We start from the raw sequence: 19,206 nt of genomic DNA, 5'->3' as shown, positions 1-19,206 counted from the left end.
TTGGCAGAAGTAAAGAAATACTAAAGCGAAGCCCTTCTACAATTAAGTGTGTTCACTTCATTGTAAAAAAATAAAAGAGCAGGTATGTGAGAGCCTGTCTTTAAAAATAAATGCCTGTCTTTATAAATACATGGGGAGCTTCCAAACTTTGCTGGATAACAGCAGAGATGCCTTAACCTGTGGTTTGCCCAGCCACCAGCTGAAGAGCAGCCAAGGTCTTGGAGCTCCTTACTCTTCCTAATGAAGAGCTCTTCAGAGCTACTTTAGTATTTTTTAAACATGAAGTAAATTAGTTTCTAGGCTTGTCTGCATTCAGAGTGACCAATGAGCTCTGGGAAGTGTTTCCGTATAAACTAGAGCAAAGCCACATCCTTAATGATTTCCCTCTGCTTGCCAACATAAACTGATCATCATCAGGCATGGCTGGATTTCTTACTGTGCTGGGGAAACTCGAGTTGTTTCTCTGCCTCTTGGGATCTGAAACTGCTCCCATTCCCCAGTCATTCCTCCCCTCTGGAGACTGCAGTGTAATCTAACCCGGGTGGGTGGGAAGACAGAAATATGATTTGTGAGGCAAAAATCTTATTTTCTCTGTTTTTCTTTAAATGTGTTTATTTCCTTGTGTTTGGTGGAGGCCAGACTTGCAGTAGTATAGAAAAGAAATGCAAATATTATAGTTTCCAAATTCTTTGGGGGAAGGGAGTTTGACCAGGGCTCCTGTAAATAATTAGCTTAGACATAGGCAGAACTGTTCCTGCCTGGGACAGCTTCTTCCTATTCTTCACGCTGTTTGTGCCTAACAGTACTCTGGGAGGTACCAGTAGCCGCCGCCTCCTCGTCCAGCAACAATCTGGAGTAGCACTAAATCTGCTCCAGGAGCTCTTCACTCACGTGCCTCCAGCACCCACGGGCAGGTATGATGCAAGGTATTTTTGATGTTTCCTGAGTACCCAGTTGGGTGACCTTGAGGCTTCTCAAGGAAAATAAGTTTGTGTGTGAGCTCAGCTGTCTCCTGAGCAGCAAACACCAGTTGCAAAGAGCATCCTGTAACTTACAGACTTGGTTAATTAAGGAACTGAACTGAGAAGGGAGTGCTGGACTATGCTTTAGGGTTAAAATAAACACATTTCTTTGCAAGCAGCCTCCAGGTCTCTGACATGAGTGTTCACTTGTATTGCTTCAAAACAATATAATCTGAGCTTGCCTCTGACCCTTGGTCTTAAGGATGGTCTATACTGGGGTTTCTTTGGATTGCCTTTATCAACTGCAGCTCTGTGTTTCCTGTGTGTGAGGAACACTGTGACATCTCGCCTGCAGTTGGCCGTATGGCACCCGGGGCACAGCAGTCTTCACAATTTTGTCACCAACTGTCCATGCCACTGCCCGTGATATACTAGAGCTACCCCGTTGCCCAAAGGGGCAGGTTTAGCAGTGGCAGGCCTGAGCATCAGGAAAAGATCCCTGGTAAAAGCTTGATGTTTTCTGTCCTTCCTCCCTCCCTGTTACTGCTGTTCTGACTTTAAAAATAGAGCTTGTCTCCTCTCAAGGCAAAGACTTCTCAAGAGGGTTAATTGTGTCACATTTATTATCTACTATGCAGATCTTTTTAGGCAAATATCATGAATATTTTTTTTTTAGTTGTATACCAGCTTTTTTAAACCAAGGGCTGCAGCACCCCTGTGCGTGCTGCAAAGGCGATGCTGAGTTGACCACAGCTCATTTCCCCATAGAGCTGCCTGAGCTGGGTGCCCTGCCCTGGAGGAGGGGGTGGCAGGCGGGTACCTGCTGTTGGCTGTCCCAGCAGTTCGCTATATGGGAAGGACCATGGTACCAGTCTGCGGAGGTCTGGCAGCTTGCTTAGTCAAAAGCATTTCACACTAGGAATGTTACCAGAGACTTTTTCAGATAATACAGTCTCATTCCTGCTCTCACTGGAGTGGACACCTTTGGAGTTTCTGAGTGACGTTTTTGACATCCTCGTGGCATGGCAGCATGGTGCCACTTCACACCTTTTTTCTAGGTATGTGAAAGAGAATGGAAATTGTCTTGCAGCTCTGAGCTGCAAGTGCCCTGATCAAGAAGGTGCCAAATGATCTGATAGGGTTCAGAATAAAACCTATGTGCTGGCCCCATCCATGCCAAAGGTGAAGGGAATATACTCTTGTTCCTAGCGTTGCAGACTAGGGTGTTATCTTCTGCAAAGGGATGCTCCCTGCTTTGAGCCCAGTAGTGAGAATCAGCCCGGGGAGTGATGGGATGCAACTTGAAAGTAATGGGAAAGAGCCTTTTTTTTTTTTTAAACTTTCTTTGGAGGATCAAATTATCAGTCTGCTAAAGTCTTTTAATGTTAAAACTTTCAGAGCATAAGCGATGACCTGTGAAAAGGACTGCTTGGATCTAGACCCTGTGCATGATGAGGTCTGGCGTGTCTATTATGGTCAATTAAAGTGACAGGTAGCAGAGTGTAAACACTCCTGACTCCTGCCGTTCCCTGGCTGGCTCCGGCTGCACGCTGCCTTTCCCCTCTGCCTTGGCAAAGGCACCTCAGCTTGAACTTCCTATCCAGAGCACCAGGCAGCCTTTCAAACCTCTGTGCCCTCTGCTCGTGTGGTTCAGCGTGAACAGCCCAGGAGCGGAGGCTTGGTCTTTCAGTCAAAACCTGTTGTCCCTAAATTGCAGGACTGTATGAGATACAGATGTTATCTTGGGAAGTAAAGGGAGGCTGGCAGAGCTTGCCCTCTGGGGACTCTGCACCAGCTTTCCAGGATGCTGTCCAGCTCTCGATCCCAGATTTGGATCTTAGAAATAAACTTGCCCCTAGAAGTCCCTTCCAATACTCACAGCAGCAACATGTGAAGCTTTGCCTTAAACTGAGCTTCAAATATTAGATTTGAGTAAGAGGAAGCTCTTGCATCAAACTAACTTGTGGCCTAAAATAGCTTCTTATTTGAACAACTTAGTGAAATAACTGTGCTCTGCACACTCATCTTGAACTCTGAGAGATTTAAAACTCCCAGCTCTGTGGGGAAGCTTGGTGTTCTTCCATGCTGCAGCAAGAGATGGAAGCAGATTCTATGACTTCCTCCCTCCTCATCAACCGACCTGCAAGCCACCTCTCTGCGCGTGGCAGCCCCTGCTCTGCCTTGTGCTCGGCCGCAGCTGCGTGGGCGAGGGCCGGCAGTCGCTCGCTCAGCTGCAGAAGTGTGGTCTCGCTTAGTGCTTCTGCATTTTCCTCTTACGTAGTTTTTCCTGTTTCTAGTCAGATCAAGTCAGCATCTCCCCACTGCTGCCTGACAACTGAAAAGGAAAGGAAATATGCTGGGGGAGAATATATGCTTTAAAAAAAGTTCATAGCCCACTTGGTGTAAATATGCAAACGTTTGTAGAGGAGTGGCATGTTTCTAAAACATATTGGTGAGAAATGCTTCACACCCTTCTTTGTTGCCCTGTAATTAAGAGAATACTTGCCTTCCCATGCAGTGTCTGCTTAAATAAAGATGAGAGAGCCTGAATTTTCTCTATGATGGATGTGCAACAGTAAGTAACATTTCATCTGAGACCGCCCAGCCTGGCACACCTCCACGTGGCACTGCTTCTCTTCTAGTTGTGGTGAGGTGACTTTTCCTGCACTTTTTTTTGCTGGGAAGAAACTGGATGGGGAGGGTGCAGGAACTCGGGCTTGCATCTGCCCACAGCTGGCAGATTCAGCTTGTTGGGCAGGTGCAGGTTGGAGGCATGATCCTGGTGAGGGAAGTGCCATGGCTGATGTGCGTGTGGCATTTCTTGTTTCTGGTCATGTGTGATGGTTCCGGCTCTTGCTAATCAGATTACCCAGTGGTGAGAGACCTGGATCCTCTTTTCTTCCCTGTCTCCTCTGGAATACTGGGAGGCTGTCTAAATGTCAGGGGTGCTGGTGATTTGGCTGTGATGGGAGTGAATTTTAACTAGGCTTGCTCTTCAGCATGAATTTGTTGACGTAGGCATGTCATGTAGCCTGTCAGCCAAGTTTACTAGCTTTCGGCTGCTCTATGTGCATATTTTGGGGATTGCTTCCAACCTGGGAAAGCTCAGCCAGGTCACTGCAGAGCAAGGCAGAGCTGTATTCCCATACCCACCTAATGCTGATACCACTTTCCTGCCCCACAAGGATCAGAAAGAATCCATGGGAATCTGTCTTCTGGCTCCTGCTTCTGTTTGGGGTGGCTGTGCAAAGGCAGGCTGTGCTTACTCATCTGGCTTCAATGCAGCCATACAATTGCCTCTTTCGAGGAAGGGAATTCATTAGTTTCTGTGAAGTGGCCTTGGATCTTTGGGCAGCAGGTGCTTCTATAGAGCAAACTGTTGCTGAATATTCAGCAGTTGCTATACAAGCATCTGGCCAACTGCCTGTGAAGCACTTGGAGTTATCTTGAGTGTCCAATTAGATAAAGTGCAAAGTACTTACTGCTTTAAAGTTACCTGCAGCTATGTTGTCTTGGTGGTATTTTAATGTTGTTCTTTTTTTTTTTTTTTTAACATGAATCTTCTAAGATCATAAGCAGCAACTTCATCTCTTTTGACTCAGCCAACAAAGAAGGGAGCTGCCTAGCAGAATGAGAAACACAGTGATTCATATTCAGGTTGTCAGAACCTCATTCTCTTACTGGTTTCGGCTAATGGCATGTGCACTGGAAACAAATGACTCAGGATAGAAGTGTCTCCTATTCTTTAACATACTGCTTAAACTCAAGTTAGCTTTTTTTAAGGCTACCTGAATAACACTTGTTCTTGCCAACGTCTAATTTGGTACATGAAGTACTGTAGATACTTAAACTATGAAGGCGTAATTTGAGAGGTTAAGCTGTGCAATCAGCCTTTTTCTTTTCTTTTCTCTCTTTTTTTTTTTTTTATTTAATTTCTGTAGGTGTGGTCTGTAAGCAGCTTGTGCTAGATGGCATCATTGAAGGTATGGTCCTGTGAGAAACTGTGATCACTGAACAATTACAGCTTCAAATATAGCTTTAGTCAGTAAGGTGTGGATACCTGTATATTGTTTACTAACAACGTGCCCCAATTCTGACTTCTTGTAGAAGCTTTCTTAACCTGTATTAGTGGTTTTGAAGGTGCTTTGTCTGTTTTCTTCTCCTGGTTATTTAGGCCACAGAAGGAAAACTTTTTGTTAAATGTGTAATTGTGACAGTTGCACTGAAGGCTGGTTTCACCAAGGGAGCTGGAGACACCTCAGTGGTGTTACCCAAGCCCATGCATTACAGAATTTCTGTGCTATGCATCAGAGGTATTCTTGTGCCTGGACACACCGTGTTATTAGGGATGTAGTGATTCCCCACCCCTGTGCTCTTAAAGCTTAATAGCTAAGCATGTAGTTCCTACCCACAGAAAACAGTCATGCAGGCTTCAGCATGGTGGCTGTCACTGGCCCTAGTTTCTGTACATCTTGCTGAAACAGGGATCTTCAGCACTGATTGTAGGTGGACCTTGAGCACTTAAAAGCATGAGTAAGCAGCAGATGCAGCTGCCGGAGCTGAGCCTCCCTGGCAGGATTGTTTGTTGTGCTGCGTGCTTTGAAAAGACTGGGGTCTTCAGTGTGTGATTTGGCTGCCAGGTACTCGGAAGAGCAGCTGAGACGTGTGTGCTTCCTAAACATCCACTTTGTTTGTGTGGGTCTGTGGGGTACGTGCCAGATTTGAGAGGGGCTGGCTGCCCAGGATGTGCTGTGAGGAAGCAGTGGAGGGCAGCCGAGGGGGAGCTCCTCAAAGGAGCTTGGCTGGCCCATGTTCTTCATTTACCCAGTCCCTGGGCTCCCCACAGCTCAAGGATGGGATCAGCAGAAGAGAGGACCAGCTTCCAGGAGGGGTTCCAAGTCTTGCAGTGAGGTATTTCAGAAGCTGTAAAGCAGGTGTTCAGGCTTATGACGGGTCATTGGCTCCAAAAGCTGATTTCTTTTCTTCTTTTTTTTTTTTTTCCATGGGGCTTAGAAGTGAAAGTTTAGGAGTAGAGCAATTACACTTGGAAAAAGAATACATGGTACTGACCAGCATGGGTACAGTGCAGGCTGTGCTGTAGCTGTAGATCAGTACTGAGTAAATGTGTGAAGGTTACGTTGCCAGAGTGTGACAGGAAAGAAAAGTGAGCCCTTACCCTTTATAGATGACACTGCACATTTAATTGCTAATGGACTTCTTTTAAAGAGCATCTAGACTGCTATTATTAGAAAAAGCAAATGTGTGGTGTTACCTACAGGGAACAAAAATGGAGTCTTTCATGCTCTTCTTGACCTTTACTTTCTTGTGTTAATTTGTTTAATACCAGTGAGACTTTCCTGCTGTAAAAGCTTGCTTAAGCAGAGACTTCTCCAAGACCTCTGAAAAAGACATGCTAATTGGGAGGTAGGGCTGTGCAAGAGCTGTTTCTTCCTTTCCTCCCTGGATTTGCAAACTCCTACTTCAGGGATCCACTGTGTGGATCCCTCCTGGATTAGACTTTTACCAGCTGGCGCGATTCCGTAACAGCAGTCAGGGCTTCATTGCATTAAACTTTTCAAGAGAAACAGGAGCTCTGTGCCAGCGGGGCTTAGCATGCAGGAGGAAACTTCGGGGAAATGTTAGTTAAACAGACATTCCTGGATACTTCTGAAACATCTTATTTGCTCTTAACAGTCTTTACTTTTTGAACACCTACTAAAAAAATCGTGTTGCTTGTGCTATCTATTTGTAGATCCCCAGGTACTTTGCAAAGAATATCAGTGTAATTATCCCTGCTTGCTTCTGAGGGTGCAAGGTGCAGGTCAGAAGATGTGCTGAAGAACTTGGAACTATAGCAGGGCCAGGGCAGACTCCGCAGCTGGTGCCTGACCTGGCAAACCACCAGCTCCGTGCGGCTGAGGGATCGTGGTCGTGCTGAAGGTGCTGTGGCTCAGAGCTAGAAATTTGATTGCATGAGGCAGCATGGCTTCAATAAAATACTACATGGCACAGACCAAGAATAAATCCTTTTGGACATCTCTTGGGGTGGTACCTAGGGAAAGTTTCAGGCTTAATAAGGCTGACACACAAAAGTGGAAGAAGGCATGTACACATGCGCTTATTATTGTATAGTGGTGCTGAAGTGTCTTACTGATACTGCTTGTGTATCTGGAAGACCTGTTGAAAGCTCAGCTAGAAAAGTGTCCAGATACCTGCTCAGCATGTACCTAGAGATTCAAACACTGCAGATAAAGCTGTCCTTTTGACTGCTTGGGTGTTTGTTAATTAAAGTACATTTGAGCATGTGGGGTTGTTTTGAGTTTCTTAAATCTCCATATGATAGGAGTCTTCACAGTCATATAAATCACTATTTCAGGAAAAAAAAAAGGAAGATGAGACCTGCATTTCTAGTAGCAGTTACTGCAGATCTTAAAAAGCTGCTGCTTCTGGCTGACACTTTTAATGTTGAGGTGAAAAAGGCACTGAGAAAAATTGCTGCCATCAGCACAGAACAGCACTAGTGCTGCAGAAGGGGATTTAAGCCTCTCTGACTCTAGCAGAGGAGCGTCCCGAGGCTATGGGAGATGACTTGAAGCCGTGCTGCTGCAAGCAGTGCCGCTGTAACAGCATCCCGGTGAGCATGCTGGCCAGAGGGCAGCTGGTGGTTGTGGTGGTGCCAGGCTGCCAATGCCTTCGGGATTCCTGGGGAAGGAGCTGGGTGGGTGACAGTTGGGCCTAAATATGAGTGATACCCATGAATGAAATGCTTCATTACTTGTGCCAGTAAACTAAGCCTTAAATGCATGATTGTCTTAATTTGCTGGCAATAGTTCAATGTAAAGTTGCCTGTGGAGCGCGCAGGTGAGCTTTGGAGTGGGGGCTCTGAGTCAGAGCATTTGCAGAACTTGCTCTGGAGTCATGACTTATTTGTCACGCTGGATGGGAATTGTCAAAGCAGTATTGTGTTGCTACCTATCAAAGGACAGAGTAAAAAATCTTGGGCTTTATTTTTTTTAATTAATTTTTATTTGTCCCTCAGGGACAAGCAAATAGAAAACAGCTTCTCTTGGCTATTGTGAGTGTTCATGGGGCAAGGAGGGGAGGGAGGGGACAAACAGCAAGAGCACAGTGTTGCAGTAATGAGAATGACATTTTAGTTGATACTTAAGACGTGGTTCCAGGAAGCAGGAACAGATGGCTTTGTTGGGTTTTTTCCCCTGCTCTCTTATATCTTTGATAGTCACCAAGACTTACCATAAATGTTTTGACATGTGCCAGCGCTTTTTTCACCTTACAGATTTTTGCTCATCCTCGAAGATGGAGTAAACTGTTGGACTTATCTGGCTTGCTTTTGTTTAATTGATAATACATGAAGTCACTCGGAGTTGGTCCTGTGATTATCTTCTTACAAAGGATGCTTCTTTTTATTATAAAAAAACCTGTAAGGATATTTATTACTGCAAGAGCATTTTGATAGTAAATTAGGGCAAAACTGACTGCATCCATCTTATGCCTGGATGTTGTGTCCCTCTCTCCTACAGATGAGAGACACCAAGTCAGAGACAGTATTTGAGCCTTTGTGGAAGGTGCAAATTATCCTAGGGGCTTCCAGGAACTGGCCTTTGTAAAGCAGGTCAGGCTTTTTGTTTTGTGGCTTTTATTCGGTGTCGCTCGTGCTTACCAGGGCTTCCAGAGAGAGGGTTCTTGCTTTTCCTGTATCCTCTTAACTGCCTTGAAGGATGATCTGAATTGCCTCCCAATTCTTATTTTGCCAGGGTGGTGAAATCCAGGACTGTGCCTACTTGGACAGCGAAAGTGCCTACAGCGAGTCAGAGCTCTTCCCTGATGACGACACGATGACTCTAGCACAGCAAGAGGTTCACCATGAGTCTGACATGGACAGTGCTATTGAGAGTGCCCAGAGCTCGGAGGCCTCTGATGTGTGTCGGAGCGAGGAGAAGGACGGTGTGCTTGGTGGCCTGTTTCTGCCTGGTGACAAGTGAGTGATGATTTTGCCCTGTGGCAGCCCTGTTTTGAGGCATGTGCAAAAGGACCAGGGAGGAAGGAGCCTTTATGTGACTAATCCCTACTTGTGGGAGGCTGAGGATGCCTGAAGGATTTAGAAACTTAATATCCATTTACAATGGAAGGGAGATGGATGTCCAGGTCCTCTAAGTGGCTTAAACAGTCTCAGCCCTGGCTCCTTCTGGCATGTTCTGTGAGCACTCATGGAACTTGCATGTTGCATGTCAAAGTGAAAGTGTTAGGTCTCTCCAGAATGGATTGCTTCATTAGCATCCCACAAAACTTAGGATCTTCTGTGTTCCTATAACCTTTATATGCTGGAATTAAATACTTCCTGCAAAGCAGTGCAATATGGGGAGTGCTGCTTTAGTCTTTTGTACATCTAGTTATCTGAAGATGTGGGCTCTGCAGATTTGCTTTGCAACTCCATGTACCAAGTTAATTGTGTGTGTTTCTAATTTTCCATAACCTTCAGTGTGCAACAGTAAACTGTGTTTAACACAGGGTGCATGTGTGTGTGTAACCATAGTTCGCTATTAACACAAGAGTGTCTCTGTAACCCTAACTTGACTGTGCCCAGGTGCGTACCTGGGAGGTGTTGGTAAAAGCCGACTGGGGAAAAGGGACTCAACTTGATTTAATCCTGCTTTGAGCTGAGTTAATGCAGTACCACAGGACAGAGCTCAGCTGGTCTTGCTTTGTAAGCCTCTGTCCTGTTTTCCCTATTTTTGGCTTGTCATCTTGGTTTGTGCCTCTTGAGCTTCTCATTGCTAAGGCAGTTCTCCTTCACCCTCCTGGGCCTCCTCAGGTGCTCTCTGTGCATCCTCATTCCTACCCTCCTCCTGAATTTCTCAGCTACCTGAGATCTGGCCTTCTCCCATTTGCCCAAGCAATCCCAGAGACTTTATCAAGATAATTCCACTTTTTCATCAGCTTTTTATCAAACTTATCTGCTTGCCTTGCCATTCCCAGTTCTTCAAAGCAGCCATCCTTGCAGTGACTGACTTTTACCCATACAGCATTTGACATGAGTTACCTTTCTTCCCAGCTGGGCCATTCGGGCTCTTGTGCATCCTGTACCCTCATTCTAGGCGGGGGCAGGAACTAATTAAGAGCTACTGTGCTACTGCTCGTAGATCTTGGTTTATCCTCTGAGGCCTCCTCAGGTTTGGTAAATCTGTAGGAAACCACTTTGGAAGCTTCACGCTTTCGTGTTAAAAAACATGATAGACATTTTTACCTTGGCCAAACCACGATAACTGCTTGTGGAACAAGCAGGTGGGTTGTGTATCAGATGTGTCAGCCCTCTGAAGTCCTACTCTGAAAAACAGGAAATAGCTTAAAAAAACCCCAAACAAACAAACAAAACAAAAAAGACCTGAAAGCTTCCTTCAGAACGTGTGAGAATAGGGAAAACCAGCTGCCTTTAGCACCTCCTTTGAAAATGACTGTGCAATTCCTAGACAGTTTCCAGCCTGAGGCTGGTTACGAGTTCAGGATCTACCCTGAGCACAGACTGTTTCAAACCAAGCAGTTTAAAGTTTGGCAAATCTTACAAATAACTACAAATTAGAAGTTCTAAGCAGCATTATCAGGTGGGTCCAGCAGTGGTGACTGTTTGCATGGCTGCCATAAGAGAACTTAGCCAGGCATTGCATGAGGGATAAGGCAGCTGAACTCCAATCTGTTGGTAAGTGGTGATGTTCCAGGGCTATTATGCTGGAGAGTAGATTTTATGGACAACTATATGTTATCATCCCAGCTGAAGACTGGTCATTTACCTCCACCCCTGGTGGAAGTGTTATGCGGAGCTTCTTCCTAAACTGACTTGGAGTAACATTGAGATGAAAACAGCAGTTGCAGTTACACAGATTGTAGTCACCCGAAACAGTCATCAATACACAGTATGTCTGTGGCACAGCAGCTCTTTACGAATAGATGTTAGTGTGATCTGTTGAGCTTCTTGCTAATCCATCTCCCAGCCAAGGAGCATTGTTAGATAAGTTTGATCTATTTCTAGTACGAGTATTCCTATCATCATGAACTTCATCCTTTAATAGTGTGCCAGGCTTGACTTGCCCTAATTTCTGCTAATGTGAGTTAGATAAATGAATTGCGGGTTATAAATGGATCTCATCAAAACAGGAGAAACAAAAGAGCATACATCTGAAACGTTGGCAGGCTTCCTCTTCTACTAATTGCTTTTGGAGGGAAGGGATATGCAAATAACGCTTGCACCATCCGCCAGAGGAGCACTGCTGCATCTCGTTTACATCTCACAAGTGTAGTATTACAGGAGGAGGAATCTCCCTGTCTCCAAAAGTGCAGGGCATGGTTAAGAGGCTCAAGGTAGACTCAAAAGAAACCTAGGAGGCAATACTGTTGAGCTGCTGGAGAGCAACATCAACTGGGAGCTACTGTCCAGTGGCTCAGCCGGTGGAGTTGAAGATACAAGCACTGTGCACTGAAGCAAAGGGAGTGAAAAACTTAACCCAATCTGCACAAAGTGTCAGCAGATTGAATCAGTGCCATGTCTGTATTGTAGAGAGGCACTGGATTCTGCTTTGTAGTAGGAACAGTAATGTGTTGGGTAACTCCAGGTTTTCACAAGGGGAGTGTGTGTTTCAGGCCTTAGATGTGTGTTTTCTGCAGGGAGAAGCGTGTTTATAAGAACTTGTATGTGAATTTACTGGCTTGTCTGAATGCTTTACTGAGGTGGGAGCTGAGCAAACCTGTGTCAAATATCTGCCTCTGCAAGATAGAACACTATATGGCTGCATGGTGGTCTGGACTCTGGGCCGGAGAATCACTGTGCACTCTCTGCAGCAAACTTGCTCCATTGTATTACATGTGATGTGCTCAAAACTGCTCTTCCAGCTGCTTTCCTATGGTGCCTGGCCCTGCTGATCTGTTTACCTATACACCTTCTCTTTCTGAGGTCACAGGGTCCTGCCATTCCCTACCTGTTTGGTGTTTTCTTTGGTACTTCTCTGGTAGTAAAGCAGCCTTTTCTTATGGTCCATGTCCCCTCTGAAAAACACGGTTTTTCATGATGGAAGGAAGGGGAGGAACCCATCCTCTGTTAGGTCGCATCCGTGGCTTTAGTGACTCCCTGGCATGCGGTGAGCTGAAGTTTGTTTCTGACCACATAAAAGAGTGGCTGGGACTTGTGGGGCGTGGGAGAGGGTTTATGGGGATTACTGGGAAACTGATTGTGGAATGGAGCAACAGCCTCCGTCTTGTACATGTTTCTCTTGCTATCCCATGCATTTTGGAGTTATTTGCACAGTTCCTGCATTCAGAGCAGAAGTCCCATAAGCAGCAGACTTCCCCACCATGTGGAAATGATGACTGAGGGTTGTCGAGGTGTGCTTTTTAAAGTGAAATGGTTTGTGTTGAGCCAAACCTGTCTCACAGGTGGCTTGTTCATACATTCTCATGCTCTTGTCTTTCAAGGCACTATGTCAAATGCACATCAGATGTGTTTAGCACTTCAAGTTTTTTAGCACAAAGTAGGTGGGTTACAACTTCAAATGAGGGGACAAGCTGTAAAGGTGGAAGATCCCATGTGAGGTGAGATGCTATCAAAGTCGGCCTTCGAGACGTTTTGACCTCTTGTTTCAGGTCAAGTCCTCACAACCCTTCTGCAGCATCTGACCTCTCAACTTATTCCACCGCCTCTCTGATCAGTAATGAAGAACAGTTTGAAGACTATGGGGAAGGAGATGATGTGGATTTTACTCCCAGTAGTCCATGCCCTGATGATGAGACAAGAACCAACGCCTACTCTGACCTTGGCTCATCTGTATCTTCCAGGTTGCTCCTTATTCATTAACAAACAATTTCTCAATTTTGTTCTTCTCTGGGCATGGGTGACCATACCAGAGTTTACACAGGTTACATAGACTCACCTTAAAAGCAAAATGTTATCAGTTCATTTTCTGCCCTCCGATTGACAGGCTACATTTAATAATAAGAGCTATAGCAAATATGTTGTTTCCGATAACCCCTGTTGGGTTCTGTTGAAATAACTGGGCTGTTTTGCTTGTAGAGATTACTATCTATTGCAGACAGTAGATTTCACAGTTAGGAGCCAGTATTGGAAGTTATCTGCTGCAAGCTAGAAACCAGCTTAGCACTATGCACCAGCCCTGATGCAGTGAAGACCTGCAAGAGAGCTGTTTCTCTTTAGTATTCTGATACTACAAATCCTTAGCACTAACCTGTAAGGTGAAATGCTGTATACAGACAGCCGTTTGTTTGCACCCCTATTGACTTTGAATGTCTTGGAGAACATGAGCAAGTAGCTGCTGTCTGTTAGGAGCTGGAAATGCCACTACAGTCCACCAGTTTCCTGGATGTGACCTCTGTCTCTCTAGCTCTTACATCCTCAGACCAAAGCAATTGCTGATTTTAAAATCCTTCCCTAAGCAGGGGAATAGGTGAGCAGGGTTGGGGAAGAGCCGAGCATGAAGATGCTCTAGGATTTGTCTGCTTGGATCAATAGCACATGAAGGTCTTGTGCTTCATTGCTGACACAGGACGAGCTCACTGCATCCCTCTGTTCTGCATGCAACCCAGTGTGCTACCCTCTGTTTCAAGCACTTCTGCAATTCAACCTTCCACCTCTGTCAAGCATGCAGAGCCAGCACCCTTCTCCACTGCCCCTTCATGATGATGGCTCGTGTCCTTCATACCCTATTTCCTCAGGTTTATGCAGCGCTTTCCATTCCCATTCCTGGGGCTCTGTGCACTTCATGCCATGACTGCTCTCTTTTACTTGAGTTTATTTTGTCTTTATCATGCCAAAAGCTACTGTTATCTCCTCTTCAGACCTATGTCCACTTCTCCCTTCCTCATTCTAGGGTTCCTTCCGTCCTACCATCTGAAGAGGTTTGTGTAACTTCTTACCAGACTGCCCTATTTTTCATCTTCCTGTCTTTCTCTTGGAGAAAAGACTCTACAGGTTGCATGCCAGACTGTAGTGGGAAGATGGGCAAGATGAGAGGGTGACTTTGCTGAGGTGGAACATACTAATGTAGCTGGTTTTGCTACATGCATCGCATGGACTCTGTATACCTTGTGCTATTCTTCCAGTCACCCAAACTGATTCTTTCTGCTGACACCTAGAACACGTCCTCTGTAAAGCCTTGACTCAGAGAGGTAGACTTGCCCGAAGACTAGCATTCTCCATCATCACCTCTAAGTTAGATGAGCTGCAGTTAGAGGTGGTTCCCCAAGTCCCTCATCTGTGATTCTGACACACAGTCAAGAGGAAAACCTGTCATGAGTTGGTTACTATAGCCAGTAACATCTCTCCTTTCCTGCAAACAGTGCTGGTCAAACACCCCGAAAAATGAGGCATGTTTATAACAGCGAGTTACTGGATGTTTACTGCTCACAATGCTGCAAAAAGATAAATCTACTCAACGATTTGGAAGCCAGGCTGAAAAACTTGAAAGCAAACAGGTAAGCAGCCTATTGCACTGCTTTTAGCAATGCCCCCTTGAAATGGGACTAGCTAACAGCAGGAGGAGAGGGAGAAAGACCCCTCTCCTTCCCTGTATCCCACTCTTGTACATATGTGTTGTTCTTACAAAACGGTAAGAAATTCAGACCTTGGCATCTGGCCTGAACCTAAATGCTGTTCTTCATTAGGTAATAAGTATTTTTCTGACTTAAGGTGCAGACAGCATTAATAAACTCAAATATTTTAAGCAGCGAGCTCTTTGATTACAGAGGGTGATATTTCCAGGAGGTTTTTTTGAGGAAGTGGGGTCTGCTGTGCTGCTTAGTGCAGATCTACAGTTAGCTACTGTTTTCTCCAGGTGGGAAGAAGTGATCTAGCAGATCCTTAGCTAATGCATATAACCTTACATACACCTCTCCTAAAGCTATAGGTCAGCAGAGGTACTTCATTCCTGTGGGATTTCTTTTTGTCCTAAGGGGAACTTGGAGAAATGATGAATCGTATGACAGAAGTGTCTTTTTGGGGTTCTTTCCAATTTCATCTTTTTCCTTAGATTTCTCTCTCTGCTTCTCCATCCACTTCTAAACTGTACTGAGCATTTGGAAAGAATCCAGTGCTTCCAATAATCAGATAGTGTTTTTGAAGGAAATTATTTGGTGGGCTTCTAGCTCCCCCTAGAAACTGAATGTAAATCCTGCCTGTCTGTGCAATCCTTGGCACAGAGCATACTGCACTGCTGCTTCTCTTGATGACACAGCAGCGTAGTATTTGGTATGAACAAAGTTCCTGCCTTAGCAAGGAGTCTGCTAACACCCAGACCATGACCGGCTAGGGCTTTGGTAATTTTATGAGCGAGGCTGTATAAACCTGGCTTGAAAGAGAGTGATGCTGTGACAGAGCTGTGCGTCTGTGTGCAGAGATACAACATTCTCTTATCAAGAGATGCAGCTGGATATTTTGATTTGGTTCTAGTGCTGTTGTCTGGAGTCTGGTCCTTTATTGAGATAATACTAGTCTCTGGCTGCAAAAGGGACCTGTAAAAATGGAAAGCATCTCAGTTCCTGTGCTGAACTGGTTAGCATTGTGGGGAAGGATAAACTAACTGTTTATAAAATCATCTAAAAACTGGGAATCCAGAATAAATGTCCATCACTAACTCAGTGTCCCTTTGTGGTCTTTCTAATGTTAGTGTCGCTCTGATTTACACTGACAAATCTCTGCTAAATATAACAGTATTTGCAAATTGACTTATTAATGATCACAGTAATTTGTGGCTCCACTCATCTTCACATTGTTGGTAACTGCAGCTTTTGATTAAGTTGTCTAAGAATATTGTTCACATAATTTTTTTTTACCCCACAAAAAGAGTTAATATTATGCTTCATTGTGCAATTCAGCTGGAGTTTAAATTAAGATTGAATTCAACACTGATCAAATAAGTGTTTAATTCCTATATCATTCCTTCTGTATCCATGTAGCCCTAACAGGAAAATATCGAGCACAGCTTTTGGAAGGTAAGTGTCTTCAACTTTTTTATGAATACATATGGAATCAGCTGTAACAATTCCATAAGTGGGAGGAGAGAGGACCAATAAGTTTAGGAAAACAAAAATGTGCCAAGACAGGTTTTCAAGGGAAGGGGCCTATATTTGGATAGGGATGTTACAGAATGTAGAAGCCACTGCTAGTGTTGGAGCAGGCCCCTGAACTGGAAAGAGCTCTGTTAAGAACAGATAGTTGCTTCCTTGTCTGCCAACTTGCCTCCTTTATACTACTATTTCATCAGCTATTGCTTCTTTCATTGTCATAATGTGGGCCTTTTTGTTGTTGCCAAAATGCAAAGGAAAGCAAGAGCATCCCTTCTTTTTAAAAAGGACATACAGAATTGTGATCTTCCTTTGACTGAATGAACCAGCCCTGGGCTGGGGACAGCTGTAAGTTTCAAGAATATTTTGGATAATCTCCAGTGTTATGTATTCTGACACTGTTCTGTAGTGGAAACTACTTGAGATTTCTTTTTTTTTTCTTTTCTGTTTTTTAAGGAAGCTCTTAGTGTATTAAACTTTCTAGATTAACTGTACCAACCAGTGTGCAGTGGTGACCTTATTTTAAATTTCTATTAAGGCAAATACAACTCAGTACATGGTGTGAATAAGGCTAAGCAGTTTTTAGCTATGTTAATGCTGGTGGCAAACCCTATCAAAATCGACACCCTAGAACTAATGTCATTGATTGTGCTCAGTATGACTTCATCTAGCTGCCAGTCTCTTGTAAGACTTGTACTTAAACAGTTGTAATTGTCACTGAAATGATTGCACAGATTTTAGCATCAGATGCTCAAAGTGAAAAGCCAGGCTATAAGACAGTACCCAGAGTCTTTCTCCTCCATCCTCATCAGGCAAAATAATTATCCTTCTGATCTTTCAGACAACTCTTCCACAACAGTAACTTCAGCAGCAGTAATGGCAGCACAGAAGACCTGTTCAGAGACAGTATAGACTCCTGTGATAATGATATAACTGAAAAGGTGAGAAGCTGTGTGCATTGTGATTAATGTACCCAACAAAAATCCTGCTGGGAACATGCATCAACTGACAAAGCTCTCTTGCTCACAGTTGCCAGTGATCTGAAGTAGCTCATTCAAAATGTCCTTGATACTCCATTAATATTATGACTTTGCTTCACAAAAATGCAAGAACCGTGCAAGTACACATCTAGGCATCGTATTAGTACTTCTTTTACTGTGTATTTGCATTGATCACCCTCAAGGAAGATGCAGGATCTGGGAAACTCAGAATTTCAGAGCTTAATTTCACTGCATGCCCCCTTTAAAAAGGGTAGTATAGCTAAATGCTAATTACGAAAAGTAAGGGGGTGTATGAAGAGAGATTCAAACTCTCAATTCTTTTCCACTTCAGGTAACGTACCTAGAAAAAAAGGTGACAGAACTGGAGAATGATAGCCTGACAAATGGTGACCTGAAGAGCAAACTGAAACAAGAGAACACGCAGCTAGTTCACAGGTAATAAAGCACGGAACCAGTTCTCTTTATCATGTCAGAGCAGAGCTAGGACAAAGTTCTAGGGAAGGAACAGCTCTACCTGTAAAATGTGACCAAGTCTTCTGCCTTAATGCTGACGTACAAAATAAGATAAGGCTTCATCTGAGAAGTCCAAGTGGAATAAGGCTGCCTTGCTGAATTTTCAGCAAGCATAGGCCTTGCAAGCAAATTTCTTAGTACAGAGATGGTACTGACTTGTACAGAGCAAGCTCTTTTGTTATGAGAGGTTACCACTGGATTTTTTCTTGCATGTAGCAAGAGCAAAATGCTGGATCAGAGTCCCAACTTATTCAGACTGAGAATGAAAGAATAATAGAGGAACTGATACTACTTAATTTTATGCTATTTGAAAGATTAAATACCGAGAGAGAGATTGGGAGAGGTTGAGTGCCAAGAGAGATGGTGAAGTAGAATGAAATAAAGGAGTGGGGAGGGAAGAGAGAGAGACAACGAAGTTGCACACTCTTTTTTTAAGTACTTGTGAAGCTGTTACTGAAATGAGATCTGGTTTCCTTAGAGTTCATGAGCTAGAAGAGCTATTGAAAGACCAAGAGACATCAGCAGAACAGACTCTGGAAGAAGAGATAAAGAGACATCGAGAAGCATATAGCAAGTACGAAAAAGAGAAAGGCACCGAAATTGAACTGCTCAATACAAGGTAATGAACATCTCGGTGCCACCCAGAACAGAGTACAAGTTCTCCTTTTCTTCATTTTTACTTTGCATGTAAATTTAGGCTGTTCACAACCAGACAGTGCACAGATGGTTACAGGTTAGTAGTTCTATCGAGTAGTTGTGCAGTTGCATGTCTAATCCCAATTGGAGGATGCTTTACATTAATGCTTTAATCCACATGGCCCATGTAGACAGCTTAACTGAATGTTTGGCATGGATTCAAAGAGGCAATTGTGACCAGCTGTAGCAAACACTTGTGTCTGCATTTGTTTCTTACTACTTAATTCTTTTTAGATACCTGTTGTTAGGAGCATAAGAATCTAAGGGTCAGTGTAGCATTTTTGGCCCTAAAAACAAACAAAAGGCACCAAATAGCTCATGATAAAAAAATGTTAAGATTAGAAATATTTTCTTGTTTGGTCTTTCTGTCAAGTGCAAATGAAATGGCTTTTTAGAGCATGCCATTTTGCATGTCTGCGTTCTCGAAGAGGCGTTTGCTGTAACGATTTTTGTTATTGACACAGGGTTCAGCAACTGGAAGAAGAAAATGGTGAGCTGAAAAGCACTGTCACACGACTGAAATCACAAACGGAGAGATTAGATGAGGTAATAAAACTCCTGAGGGCTTGAGCAATTTAGCAGCAGCTTGATTTGTGTAAGAGCAAACTCATATAGTGATTGACCCAGCTTATTTAACTCGCCTTTCCTAAACAAAACCATTGATGGAATTGGAACATTGGTCACCGTTAGTGAATGCCCTGAGCCACATTCCAGCTTATGACCAGCTGTGTCTGTAGATTTGTGTTGCAAAACTGAAGATGGCTCATGCACTTGCAAGCTAGCTATGAAGTTCCCCATTTATTCTAGGAAAGGCAACGCATGTCAGATAGGTTGGAAGACACTAGTCTGCGACTGAAGGACGAGATGGATTTGTACAAGAGAATGATGGACAAGCTGCGGCAGAACAGACTGGAATTTAACAAGGAGAGGGAAGCCACGCAGGAGGTAGGTGT

The 19,206-nt window shown here is 44.1% G+C and overlaps 1 protein-coding gene across 7 annotated transcripts in view; it reads left to right on the top strand.

Moving 5' to 3' along the window:
* RAB11FIP4 (RAB11 family interacting protein 4) overlaps positions 1-19,206 on the top strand; it is a 129,380-nt gene that overhangs the window by 99,178 nt on the left and 10,996 nt on the right. For 4 of the 7 annotated variants that reach the window (XM_054846711.1, XM_054846714.1, XM_054846713.1 and 1 more), the window contains 9 exons: positions 8,738-8,961; positions 12,612-12,803; positions 14,322-14,456; positions 15,936-15,971; positions 16,885-16,984; positions 17,376-17,479; positions 18,036-18,176; positions 18,718-18,799; positions 19,061-19,198. In XM_054846711.1, the coding sequence (XP_054702686.1) occupies positions 8,738-8,961; positions 12,612-12,803; positions 14,322-14,456; positions 15,936-15,971; positions 16,885-16,984; positions 17,376-17,479; positions 18,036-18,176; positions 18,718-18,799; positions 19,061-19,198 (1,152 nt within the window). Of the gene's footprint in view, positions 1-3,502; positions 3,610-8,737; positions 8,962-12,611; positions 12,804-14,321; positions 14,457-15,935; positions 15,972-16,884; positions 16,985-17,375; positions 17,480-18,035; positions 18,177-18,717; positions 18,800-19,060; positions 19,199-19,206 lie in introns of those variants that run through there. The other 3 variants (XM_054846712.1, XM_054846718.1, XM_054846716.1) reach the window with 2 other exon arrangements.

This window comes from Grus americana, chromosome 18, assembly GCF_028858705.1.
Source record: "Grus americana isolate bGruAme1 chromosome 18, bGruAme1.mat, whole genome shotgun sequence".
Lineage (NCBI taxonomy): Eukaryota > Metazoa > Chordata > Aves > Gruiformes > Gruidae > Grus > Grus americana.
This window is presented reverse-complemented; position numbering and strand designations above follow the sequence as displayed.